Source organism: Xenopus laevis, chromosome 1S (genome assembly GCF_017654675.1).
Source record: "Xenopus laevis strain J_2021 chromosome 1S, Xenopus_laevis_v10.1, whole genome shotgun sequence".
NCBI lineage: Eukaryota > Metazoa > Chordata > Amphibia > Anura > Pipidae > Xenopus > Xenopus laevis.
Window position 1 is genome coordinate 29,545,440 of NC_054372.1, and position 14,317 is coordinate 29,559,756.

Here is a 14,317-nt window from a genome sequence, read left to right on the forward strand (position 1 = left end):
TAGAAATCAAGCTGTGCGTTCACACTTTCTAAAGGCAAAGGTGTATTCAGTCTGGTCCATTAATGGGTGTTCCTTGCCACCTAATTCTGAAGAAGGTCTCACCATCATATTCTTTTACTCTAGCACACAAGACTTAATACATGCTTGTTCTAATACACAGGTTACAAATATTCATAATTTAACATGTTAATTATTTCTTATTATTGCATTTGTACCATATTAAAGTATTCCAATGTTTTCCAATATTCCCCATTAAATACCAAGCAATTTTGACAGGATGAAGTTAGCCATGCCACATATGAACTCCAAGTAAGGCATACCTCTTTGCTTTATCCTTGTCATCTTCATCCACCAGTTCATCAAAAATACTACCGTCATCTCTGAGACAGGAAGACACAACTGCTGTTAGTGTATATAGCACAACGATAAATAGTCTATACCAAGAGGCTAACTAAAGCTGGACATAGACGCAAAGATCTGATCGTACGAATCGAGGATTCGTACGATTTTCGAACCGTGTGTAGAGAGTCCCGACATTTTTCGTCCGGCGGAGATCGGTCGTTTGTTCGGACGGACAGGTTAGAAAATTTCTGTCGGCTGCCGATAATATCTCTGCGTGTATTGCCGATCGTACGATTTTCAGAGGGAGACTGTCACTAGCTTTGGTTGGACATAGATATCGTACGATTGCTGTAAGGGGCAAAACATTGCTGATCTGTTCTTTAACTAATCTGACTGGTAAGACTTTGATCTGAATGGTTAGTGGCGGGTCGGGAGATGGGAAAGTCCGATCGTACATTGATTCGTACGATCGGATCTTTGCATCTATGGCCAGCTTTAGGCTTTTTAGCCTGATATACAGAAATCTGTGGTACTCATTTTTTACTGCTTAGTTGGGACTCCCAGGATCTTGGCCTTACAGCCGTTGTTTTGTAGAGTTCTAAAGCATCTATAGCTGACTGGAAATACTTGGATTTGAAGGTTACCATATCAGCCATGAGCTATACATGCATAGCACATAGATAAAGATTCCAAGGTCAGTGTGAGGCATGATGCACTTATATGCAGAAAGTTACAGAAACAAATAGACTAGGCCTGAAAAATAAAAACATTTAATGCTTTTCTAAATATTTCAAATTCATTCAGGAGTACCTGGTACCTTTTTCAACGCTGTGTGCAAATTTGTTCAGTATATTGTACAGTAAGTGAATGTGGGAGGGTGGCAAAAAACTTGCAACTAAATAAACACGGAGGTAATGATATTACTTTTTTTTTTTTTTCTTACTTTTATTTTAACAGTTACCTGTCTGTAGTAGAGCTCATCTTATGTATGCTTATGGAAAGGAGAAGAAAAGGTCACACTTTAGCCTCGTAGGAGACATTTGTAGACTTATCTGCAAAGAAAAACATACACTGTCAGCCTATTAAGACAAACTAAATTTGCTCTGTTTTGCTTCTTTTTGGACCTTATTTGATAATGTACAGACATGTATTTTCATCACTGTTCAAGGCATGCTGATTACAAATACAGATTTTTAACCCAAGCATTTTCCAATGATACTATGGAAAGAGGCTACAGTTGATGTCAACTAGTTTAAAGCAATCTTTACACAAAATCCTGCTCTATTGCAAGCAATCTGCCAACTAAGCAGGTTTACATGCCTAATCAGGAGATGGTTCTGACACACCAACATTAAATGGCAAAATATAGACAAAATATATGTAATTTTCAATTTAGTGTGTCTATCTGCAATACTACAGGGTATTGAAAGTACAGAAATATTTGATTTCATAAAGCTCTGCTCATTACATAACACATTATTATTAAAAAAAATGATTTATTCTGCCTATTGTATTGAAATGGATGACAGCTTCTGTTATGGGGGTTTTTTTCTGGAAGCATAGCAAAAAGTATACAGGGAGTCCCCGGGTTATGTACGAGATAAGAGTCTGTAGGTTTGTTCTTAAGTTGAATTTGTATGTAAGTTGGAAAAGGTACATTCACTTAATAAAAGCAACGTAGACAGATGTCTTAACATAGTATTTATGTTTACCTTTCTGTACTCTGCAGTAGACAACACACACCAGATGGGATTGGGGCAGGTGGTTTATTAAAGCTAAATGCTACTAAAAGTCAAGCAAACCATAGTATGTTACTGTAATAGTGTGAGTTGTATGTGAGGTGTATGTAACTCGAGGACTCCCTGTATTAAATAGTTTAGCTTTTATATTTGGCTCCCTGTAACAACAGCAGCTTATGCCACAAATTTATATGGACAAGGAATTCTGCTTTATTAAAGTTCGTGCAAGTCAATATGACTATTCTATGGATTTTTATGTAACATTCCCTGCTCAAAATAGCCCATGCCTATGTGATTTTCTAAACTCAAAGAATTAAGAGAAAATAAACCTACGTAGAGTGTGAGTTCTTTTGCTTTTAAAGGCTGATGGCACACGTAGCGTTCCGGGTATATTAGTCGGCCAGAGAAAAAATATCCTCCTCTTCGGGCGACTTCTCTCCCAAAATGCCTTCCCACCGCCAAGAATGTAAATCACCAGCGAAATGGCACTTGGATCTCTTTGTTTTCCGAAGTTGCCTCGCGAGGAAATTTCGGAAAACCGAAATCAGAGTGCCATCCCAACGGCGATTCACATTGTTGCCGGCGGGAAGGCATTTCAGAGAGATTAGTCACCCGATGAGGAGGAGATTTGACGGTGGGCAACTAATCACCCCTTAAAGGGGTAGTTCACCTTAAAATGCTTTACAGGATGTGGAATGGTGCTTTAAACTAGTGTTCCTTTGGTGTTAACTGTTTGCAATGTACAGTAATTTCTTTGTCCTGCAGCTCTCCAGTTCTGAATTTGAATGTTACTATGGACTGTTGCCACAGCAACTAGACAGTAAGCCAGAAGTCAAGACAGAGCATGCACAGAGACCCTAAAAAGAAACATAAGGAATGAAAACAATAAACTAAAGTAAAAGACTGCACCGACCATATAATATTTGAAACTGGAGAGTTGCAGAATAAAGCAGAGAATTCAAAAACCCAAATAAAAAAAAAAAATGAAGACAACATCCATAGCTATTCCCAGATCAATTTCCCACCCTTTATATCACTTCAGTTAGCAGCTCCAAACTGCTGACTTAATCTGGCAAAGTATGCCAGACATTCTGCAACACTAGCCCAAAGCCACATATCATGTACCACACATGAACCTCATCCTCCACACTAGAACATCTGACGTTCAAACTCACAGAACAAACCAAAGCAAAACAAACACATAATTCCTCTTTCATTAGCCATTTCTAGCTGGTATATAGAAAATGCTTTTCAAGGCAGAAGAAGTCGCTTACAGCAAAAATATCCTGTTGCTTCAATTAAAAGCCACTCATTTAGTTGAAGGGCCACTGTAGTATTCCTTGAGTGTCATTCAAGGGACTGTAAATTTAAAAGAGCCTATGACAAAGCACTTAATTGAGAGCAAAAAGCCTGTCAGGCAGTTTCTTATTTGTTACATTTCAGGCCTGATCATTGCTTTGCTGCTAGGGGTAAAGCTTTTTTCATCATGGTCTTTTGTTAATTATAATTTTAGGAGCAAGGCTATCTACGGTTTTGGGGGGTTAGACACTAGTGATGTGGGGGTCAGGGGTTCCCTGACCCGCACCTAACCCGCCCTGCTACAACCCGTGCTTCCGGGGTCCTTTTCTAGACCCGCACCGCCCCGCTGATGACATCACAATGACGTCACAAAGGGGTCGGGGCAAGCAGACGCGAGACTATAAAACCGGAACCCGGAATTTGAAGGTGGTGGGCAGGGAGAGCAGGAGAAGAGCTCAACCCGCACCCGCGAGGAGCACTGTGAGGTCGACCTGAACCCGCGGATATCGGGTCGGCCCGCACATCACTATTAGACACAGCAATTCATTTGAGAGTTAGTGAGACACAGAGATATTTTAGTTGTGACCCTCTTCTAATTATTGAGGTAGGGTCAGTTATCTTTTCCCTTGGTCCCTAAAGATAGGCAGACAGTCTACTGGGTAAAAAAACACCAACTTTTTTGTAATGAAGACAAATAAGATCAGGAGGGAAATTATCTCATTACGGAGACAGAGCCTCATTTTGTGATGCTCTTCTTAAAGGAAAACTATACCCCCCAAACAATGTAGGTCTCTATTAAAAGATACTGAGTAAAACAGCTCATGTGTAAAACCCTGCTTCATGTAAATGAACCATTATCATAATAATATACTTTTTTAGTAGTATGTGCCATTGGGTAATCATAAATAGAAAATTGCCATTTTAAAAAATAAGGGCCGCCCCCTGAGATCGTAAGATTCACTGTACTCACATACAAACCACATGTAAGGTCACATGAGCCAATTAACAGACAGAGTTCTGCCTTTTGCTTCCTCACTTCTTCCTGTTACAGTTAGTGTTGTAGTATTTCTGGTCAGGTGATCTCTGAGGCAGCACAGATAGAGTCACGAAATGGTGGTTCAAGGCAAGAGATATAAAAGGGCAATATTTATGTAAATATATATTCCAGTTTGGTAAGATTCTTTAATATGTCATTCAATTTGATATAAATTGTTGCTTAAGTATTCATTTTGGGGGTATAGTTTTCCTTTAAGTCTCGCATTGATCACCTGACAGGAAATAATGTAGTTTCTAACTGTAACAGGAAAAAGTATGGCAGACACAGCTCTGTCCATTCGTCAGCTATGTAAGCCATTGTGTGCGTGTCCTAGGCTTGTGTGCAAGCACGGAGACTCATATGAGCCAAAGGGATAGACATAATGCTTAAAATGGCAATGTTTCAATATGGAATAATCCAAAAGCACAAACTACATACAATGAGTGCATTTAATGCATTTGCAAATAATTTTTCCTCCCAAAGTAACCCAAGTATGCTTAATCCTGCTCACAGTAAAAAAAGAACTAAACCCTAAATATGAATGTGGCTAATAATGCTTATTTTATAACCTGAACTTATTGTACCAGCTTAAAGTTTCAGCTTGTCAATAGCAGCAATGATCCAGGACTTCAAACTTGTCACAGGGGGTCACCATCTTGGAAAGTGTCTGTGACACTCACATGCTCAGTGGGCTCTGAGCAGCTGTTGAGAAGCTAAGCTTAGGGGTCGTCACAAATTATCAAGTAGAAAATGAGGTTTGTCTGTAATATAAGCTGATGCTACAGGGCTGATTATTAAATTCTGATGCTAATTGCACTGGCTTCTGTGCCGCCATGTAGTAATTATCTGTATTAATTACTAATCAGCCGTATATTGTGACATTTCTATTCTATGTGTACTGTATATTGTGAGTGGGTCCCTAAGCTCAGTAAGTGACAGCAGCACAGAGCATGTGCAGTGAATTAGCAGAAAAGAAGATGGGGAGCTACTGGGGCATCTTCCGAGACACAGATCTTTACTGATAGGACTGCGGTTGCCTTGGGCTCGTACAGATGCCAAAAACATAATACAACATTTCTAGCTACTTCTTAGTTAAGCTTTAGTTCCCCTTTAAGCATTTGTTCTCCTTTAATTAGAGGATAGATAAGATCAGAAAACCATTTATATGTGCAACAGACTGTAATTAACTTCTAGGGCGAGGCCTCAAACTTGACTCCACCAGAACACATGTCATATGCAACACAATCTTGTCATACAGGTATCCATGCATGATACACGAGGCTCATTTATCAACACTGGGCAAATTTGCCCATGGGCAGTTACCAATCAGTGATTAGCTTTTTAAACCCTGCTGCAAGTAGAACAACGAGTGCAATCTGATTGGTTGCCATGGGTTACTGCCCATGGGCAAATTTGCCCAGTGTTGATAAATGACCCCCAGTGACTCTTTAGTTCTACCTGGTACAGCAGCTACTATGTACATAAGAGGCCAGGCTGATACAACAGAGTTAAGCAAACTCTATGGGGCAGATCTATTAAAGGTCGAAGTGAAAATTCGAATTTTCAAATTAATTTTTTGGTCAAAACTCTCAAATTCAAATAGTCAATTATCCAAACTCAATTTGAGTTTTAATTCAAATTTGAATTTCAGGATTTATCATACTCTGGCCCTTAAAGAACTTGAATTTGACTATTCGCAACCTTAAACCGGCCAAATTGCTGTATTAGTCAATGGGAGAGGTCCAGGGATTAATTTGGTGAGGTTTGCATCCTTCTTGACATTCGGGTTTTTCAGAAAAAAAAACCTCAAATAGAGTTTTCTTTAATTTAACTCAAATAGAGTTTTCTTTTTTTCTGGTCTATTCAATCTGAACTGAATTTCATTTAATTTATAAATTTCGATTTCAAACTGTTGGTATGGCTACAAATAAAAATTTTAATAATTTATAATTATAGTTCATAGCAACAAATGTGCATGGATTTCAAGCATCCTGAAAATTAGGCTGGGTTAAGTCTAGGAGAAAAATGTGGGAACGTTAGACGCTAAAAGCAATCAAATATGGTAATATTGTTGCAATCAATAATCTCCCAATTTGGTAAAAAAAATCTTTAATGTCAATGCTATATATAAAAAATATATCAGTCTACAAAATTAAATGTGAATGGTAAAATATTTTCTTTGGCCTGAGGGCCTGGGTATAGCATGTTGGTGGACAGACTGGGTTAAGATCCACTTATTTGGCAGCGATGCTGCAAAACAAGTGGGTCTTATAGAGCCTTAATTGCAACAGTAGGTCTGTAATTTACTTGTTCCTATGTACTAATGTCAGGTTCAATATGTGGGATGTACTATTCAGAGATTAAAGGATCGTGTTGGGGAGCACATATACTCTACTGAGAATGCCAATAAAGAAACCCCTTGTTGTAATAGTAATACTAAGTACTTAAAGTATGTGTGCAAGTAATAGAGAAAGTTTTTCTCTCAATTAGACAGGGTGATTTGCTAACGGCTATCAATCGTCGTGAAGCCTTCTGAATTTTTAAATTGGGGACTAGGAGTCCCAAAGGACTAAACAAACGCTGGGATACAAACAATTTTGTTTAAAAAATATTTAGATCTATCCTATAAAGTTGCCTTTCCTTTCCCTTTGATCCCCTTAGGGGGAATGCCTGAATACAAATGTTTTCCGCTATCTTGTTTTGATTGGACAGAAATTGTCATGTGATTTTTTTCGTGTATTTAAATCATTTCGTAATAGACTTAATTTAGCCTATGATTAAGGACTAGTGTAGTTCCGAAACACGTCAGGCAGTGATGCATGCATTTGGTCTTATGTTTCCAATACATACAAAAAACCCTGGATACAGACCTATATATTAGTTTATATTAAATTTTAGCATGCTAGAAACCTCTAGTGACCAGAGGTATAACATGATACTTCTATATGCATGCTTTTGGATAAAATATATTTTTATTGCATCCTATTAAAATATCAAAACAACCCCACATGGAGCCTAACGCGTTTCATTGCCTATGAATAAGTGCTAGGCTTTACTCATGAATATCAGAATGCATTTAAATTTTATTTCAGTAACAAATAAAAACAGCGTAGACAAACAATCAAAAGGCATTGAAAAAGACAAGCGAAAGAAGGTCTCATTATTTAAGAACTAGCAAGTCTTTGGTGAATTACAAAAAAATAAATAAAATGCAAGATAATAGACATTTAATACTGTTTGGGCCATGGTGCATTAGCTTCAGAAATTAATCAAATAATACATATTTACTCTGTGCTTAAGTGAGTTTAAGTGAGGTACTCCGGTTCCCTCCCATACTTCACATACAGTGAGCTTAACTGGCATCTGATGAAATAGACCACAGTGTATGTGAAAGGAACCTTAGATCATAAGCTCCCCAGGGGACAGAACAGATTTACTATAATTTCTGTAAGCATAATACTTCTTATTGTCTAACATTACCTTATAGCGTTCTAGCTCAGGAAAATGAACTGGTTGCAGGACAAGTGGTCTGTTAGAAGAAAGCTTCAGCTCAAGTTTCTGTGACACAGCAGCATTTCTAATTTCAAATCTGCAAGAGATGAAATAGACAAGTATAACAGGAGAAAACACAAAGAGAGGTTTCATTTCCCAAACCATGTTAGTGTACAAGTTAGCATACATTTGCAATGTATTGGGGTTATTGGTATATACACACACCACTTTGTCTTTAATCTGCTATAAGCGAAAAGATTAAAGCAAGAGACTCTTTTGACTCATTATCTATTAAGGGTACAATTTAAAAACATCTTTTTAACACCGAAGGAACAGTCCCTAATATTACGCGGCAGTCTCTTAGAGGATTAAAGTAGGAACTCACTTTTCGGATTATGTAGAGGTATAGTTACGAAATTGAAAATTGCTTAAAGAGAAAAGAAGTAAATTCCACGTGTGTTAAAAAGCAACATAGACAGTAGAACTACACAGTTCAGCATATGGAGACATCCGTATAAATATAAGGGATGCCGGCTCATTAAAGCTTTTACTGTAATCTGTTTTGGGAAAAAAAAAAAAAATAATATATATATATATATATATATATATATATATATATATATATATATATATATATATATATATATATATATATATATATATATTTATTTTGTCAGCATGAATTCTGTGTATACAAAATATGTTTGTGATGTCCACAACTCATGCAATGGTGTTGTGTATGTATGTTTGCATAAACACACAGCTGAGAGAGAACACTGCTTCCTCCATAAGAACAGGCTGCATTGGTTTGTGTGGTAGTACACAAGCTTATGAGTGGCTTGCACCTTGCAGTGCACCCTCTGTATTTACTTTCATGCAGTCTTCTCTTTAGGGTAAGGTCACACTGGGCGTTTCGGGGAGATTTAGTCGCCTGGCAACTAATCGCCTAGTCTTTGCGGCGACCAATCTCCCCGAAGGCCTTCCCTCACTCATGCGCTGGCTAAAATGATAAATCGCCAGCGCTAACCACACACGGCGATTCATTTTCCAAAGTCGCCCGAAGTTGCTGAACAGGACAGAAGCTGCCGAATGAATTCGGAGGTGTTCAGAGACACTGTCTGCTCAAATCCAGCTAAATGCAATCAAATTGATTGGGAGGTGTTTCATAATGACCCAAAACATACAGCCAAAGCAACCCAGAAGTTGATTAAAGCAAAGAAGCGGATTATTCTTGAATGGCCAAGTCAGTCACCTGATATGAACCTACTTGAGCTGCATTTCACTTGTTGAAGACTAAACTTTGGACAGAAAGGCCCACAAACAAACGGCAACTGAAAGCCGCTGCAGTAAAGGCCTGGCAGAGCATTAAAAAGGAGGAAACCCAGAATCTGATGATGTCCATGAGTTCAAGACTTCAGGCTGTCATTGCCAGCAAAGGGGTTTCAACCAAGTATTAGAAAAATTTTATTTTCAGTTTTTTAATTTGTCCAGTTACTTTTGAGCCCCTGAAATGAAGTGATTGTGTTACAAAAGGCTTTAGTTCCTCACATTTTTATGCAATCTTTTTGTCCAACCCACTGAATTAAAGCTGAAAGTCTGCAGTTCAACTGCATCTGAATTGTTTCATTTAAAATTCATTGTGGTAATGAACAGAACCAAAATTAGAAAAAAGCGGTCTCTGTCCAAATATTTATGGACCTAACTGTATGCTTCACAAACAGACCAACAAATCAGAATGCAGAAGACGGAGGACCACATTTACTTTTTCTGCTGTTTTCTGCTTGCTGCAACGCTCATGATTATAGCTTGTTTGCTGCACTAAGATACCGAGAATTTGTACGCACTTAAATACATTTACATGTGACAGTCACACATTGTTTAGCAGACTAACAAGATAGTCTTGTCTGAGAATTTAGCGGTCAGATTTTCCTTTAAGCCTTAAATTCAACATTCCACAGATACCTGCCTGTAGGCTTCCCATACATTTGCAGTCACATAGCATTTTCATGATTACAGGCAGTGGAGAAGTAGAGAGGCTGAAACTGGGGCTATAATGTATCTTACATGCACTCATTGAGAGGTGCTGTGGAGGCCCAAAATTACCATTTTGGCAGAAGAATTATAATCTCTTTTTTGAGGCATTTGCCAATCCAATGCTGCTAGTATAGCATTTTATAGAAAAGCATAGCTAGTTTATTTGAATCCTGATTTAAGACACCATAAAAAGTATATAGCCGTTTAAGGATAAAGTAACTGCCCATGCACTAGTTACACAGTTGTGAAAGAGAGGACCACATAGTGGTGGGTGTATGTAATGAGCTATAAGAGATGGCAACATAGTGAATAGTTTTGAAAGTTGAAAAATGCTAAAACATACATTACATTGAGTAGGCAGGATTCTCAATGAGGGAGACTATTGAACAGCACTGTCTAAAACCTCACCACAATGTCTTTGGTCTACAACTCCCAGGACTAGGCTGGGCACTCAAAGATAGCCATGACACAAGGGGGTTTAAACTTAACACTACACATTATACAATAGGGTTAGCCTATAAAAATGTTGCTTAGCAGAAAAGTGGTATCTACACTGGCATTTATAGGATCGCTCTGTACACATAGACAATCTCATAAATTGGCCTGGTCCTTAAAGGGGAACTCCGGCTTCCAAACCAAAATTTGATAAAGAAGCCCACATAACACAGAAACCCCTAATATATCCATCACAGTTACCTGTTTCTTCAAAAAGTATGAATAAATGCCATTTTCTATGCTGAAATCCAGCTGATTAATATTCTTCTTCCTCTTCTGCATCATTTAAAATCCTGGCAGGGAAGGAGGGACTAAAACACTGATGTTACAAATTGTAACAACTTCTCCACAGCTTACAGACAGCATGCAGGAACTACATAACCCACAATGCATTGCACTGTGATGTTCCATTCCTTATTGAAATCAGAATTGTGGGGTTAGAGGATGCAGGCTTAGGACAGATTGCTGCGGATACAAAGTAACAATAGTCAGCCAGCTCAGCAAAGTAGTCAGACAGATTAGCAGCAGAGCAGGGGGCTAGGCTTAGGGAACTGTCAGAAACCATTAAAAATCATGAAAAGTCTGCATATTTTTTAATTGATGTATATTGCAAAGTTGCTTGAAATTATGTTTACTTTTCAAAAAGCTTAAGTTATGTTTGTGTGGAGTTCCCCTTTAAAGAAGAAGGAAAGCTACCGAGGCAGATAATTAGCAATACATTAAGTACAATAGTGCAAGCTAGAACGCTATATTTATTCTGTAGAGTGCTTTTCCATACCTGAGTAAACAGCTCTAGAAGCTCTATCTGGTTGTTTGTGATAGCTGCTGACATACTAACTTGGTGTGACATCACTTACTGCCGGAGTCTCTCCCTTCTTACTCATAGCTCTGGGCTCAGATTACAGCACGGAGGGGAGAGAGAGGAGCAAACTGAGCATGTGCAAGCCCTAGCCCTGGAGGTTTAAACTGAAAGAAGGAAATCGAATGCAGAAGCCCGAGTGTACACAATAGAAGGAAAGAGATGTGGAGTTTATTTTTGGCAGCATTATCTTGAGGGTTTACTGTTGTATTTTTATAGTCCTTTCTGATAAAGCTTACTTAGTTTTAGCCTTTCCTTCTCCTTTAACATCACCATATGGCCTTGCCCTGAATGAGGTGTCCATATGCTTCACCCCCCTCCTTTTCCTGTAAATTCTGAAAGCCTGAAACAGTAGACACCTTTAAAGTGGCAAAGCCTAATCTGCTCTGGCTGTAGGCTTTCTGGTGCAACATCTGTGATTCTGCATTTTTCCTGGGGTAGGGATGATCACTGAGGGTTTAAAGAGGAAAACATCAAATCCCACGATGTTGCTTCTGATACATTTCTATTATTCACTTCAATGCTATGCAAACTATGAACGGTCTTTGCAATAATTATTTTACAGACTAACACTGTCCAGTTTCCAACGATTTCTAATCAGGATTACGGTATGGATTGTTGGTTCCTTCTGTAATATAAGGGTAAGTGAAGCTCAACCAGAAATGCAAAGACTGGTTAAAAATGCATTTTGCTTAATCCTATCACTGATTGCCAACCCTATTCTTTATTATGAGACAAGCCAGTCCAAAAGGGACTGTGCAAATGTTGCCTCAAGTATTATTCATTAGAACCATAAATAGTTTCATATATTTATAAAGGATTCCTGTTCAACGAGCACAGATTTCTTCCTAGCCACTCCCAGAGTTCTACTGCACTGCTCTTCTTTCTACAAACTGTTATACACAACTAAACCCGATTTATACACAACAGTGCTTGTATTTTATATCTCTATCCTTTCCCTTTTTTCTCTCATACAAATACCTGACTGTCAGCTAAAGAAGCAGGTCGCCTCTCAGACAGACGGGGAATCGGTAGAGCACTGTTGCATTGTGCACACAAACCTGAAGGGATTTATTTGGCACACACTGTTGCACTGTAAGAGCCGCCAGTCAATGAACTCACTTATTCTCAATCGTCCCAGTAACCTGCTGACCCAGTTACCTACTTACTTAGTAAGAGCACAGATCACAGAGCAAAGAGCTTTACAGGGAAAAACACAACAGGACTTTTTTTCATTTAGCATTTTTAAACAAATCAATCTAATCGACATTAAAGGGGTGGCTCGCCTTTAAATTAACTTCTAGTATGTTATAAAATGGCCAATTCTAAGTAACTTTCCAATTGGTCTTCATTATTTATTTTGTATAGTTTAATTATTTGCTGCCTTCTTCCGACTCTTTCCAGTTTTCAAATGGGGGGTCACTGACCCTATGTAAAAAACGAATGCTCTGTAAGACTACAAGTGTATTGTTATTGCTTCTTTGTAGTACTCATATTTCTATTCAGATCCTCTCCTATTCATATGGCAGTCTCTTATTCAAATAAATTGGACCCTAGCAACCAGTCTGCTAAAGTTGCAAACCGTAGAGCTGCTGAATAAAAAGCTAAATAACTCACAAACCACAAAGAATAAAAAAATTAATATAACTCTCTACGCCATACTAAAAGTTAACTCAAAGATGAACAATTCCTTTAAGTCACTTACAATTAAAAAGGTAATCATTAGGCTAGCAAATGTCATGTGCTTTCAGAAAGAGCCAGCACTTTAGGATGGAACTGGTTTCTGGCAGGCTGTTGTTACTCCTTCTCAATGTAACTTAATGTGTCGCAATGGGACCTGGATTTTACTATTGAGTGCTGTTCTGTGATCTACCAGGAAGCCGTTATCTTGTGTTAGGGAGCTGCTATCTGGTTACCTTCCCATTGTTCTGTTAGGCTGCTGGGAGGGGGGGAAGGGGAGGGGGGTGTTGATATCACTACAACTTGCAGTGTATCAGTAAAGAGCGACTGCCCCACCCAGCTAATTGTGTGCTACAGTTGTCGTTTTCTTGCTAGCCTTGGTGCTTTGACACATGCTGTGTTTTGATTGTTGCTACATGTAGGGTAATCAAAACACAGTTAACTGCCTCCACAATTTCTCCTTCACTTGAAAACGCCGTATAGGAAAAAATTCAGCCACCAAAACATGTGAGACTGCTTGCGCACATGATGGACCATGGCATTATTGCTGGAGACATAAGGATGCAATACACTATGTTTTGCTGCTAATCATGTATAAGCTTTCTCACAAAAATCAAGCAGGATACACCGTGCACCTGAAATATACATTTAGGAGCAGATTTATCAAGGGCCAAATAGTAAATGAGAATTCAAATTTTCGAGTGTCAAAATTCACATATTCTAATTTGAATCCCTATTCCGAATACAGAAAAAGTCTTCACCATTCTGGGCCACTATTCGTGTGCTTCATCCTATGTGGTATACATGATTACATGTACTAGGTGCTCTACAGGAGGCATATACATTGGTGAAACAGGACAAAAATTGCGCACAAGGATGAACCATCATAGACAAAATCAACACCAAATCATGTGATACACCAGTGGGGCAACATTTCTGCAGTCACAATCACAGTCTTCAGGACATGCAGGTCTTAATTCTAAAAGGGAACTTTAAAACTGAACGGGGAAAGGAAGATTTATGAATTCAAATGTATGGAGTTATTTAACACATTAAGACACGGACTTAATTTAGGGTCAGGTTTCATGTCACACTTTGTGACCAGACTCCTGGACTATTTACAACCCTAATTCATTGTATTATCTCTACAATTGATCTCTATCTATCTGTAACGTCCTAATTTATTGTTAGCCAATATAGGTATCACTTCTACAATATTTTTTGTATTTGTTATTTTTGCTACTGGCTAACACGGTAGCACAGTTTTTGTTTTGTCCTATTCGAATGTAAATTCAATGTAAGATTTATCACTCCTTGATCATGGAAACAGTCCTAATTTGA

General features: G+C 38.3%; 1 protein-coding gene across 2 annotated transcripts in view; it reads right to left on the bottom strand.

The window, feature by feature from the left end:
• clock.S (clock circadian regulator S homeolog) overlaps window positions 1-14,317 on the bottom strand; it is a 55,948-nt gene that overhangs the window by 32,623 nt on the left and 9,008 nt on the right. For both annotated transcript variants that reach the window (XM_018243150.2, XM_018243149.2), the window contains 3 exons: window positions 7,897-8,005; window positions 1,304-1,394; window positions 321-380 (listed from right to left, as the gene is read on the bottom strand). In XM_018243150.2, the coding sequence (XP_018098639.1) occupies window positions 321-380; window positions 1,304-1,323 (80 nt within the window). In that variant the 5' untranslated portion in view covers window positions 1,324-1,394; window positions 7,897-8,005. The remainder of the gene's footprint in view (window positions 1-320; window positions 381-1,303; window positions 1,395-7,896; window positions 8,006-14,317) is intronic.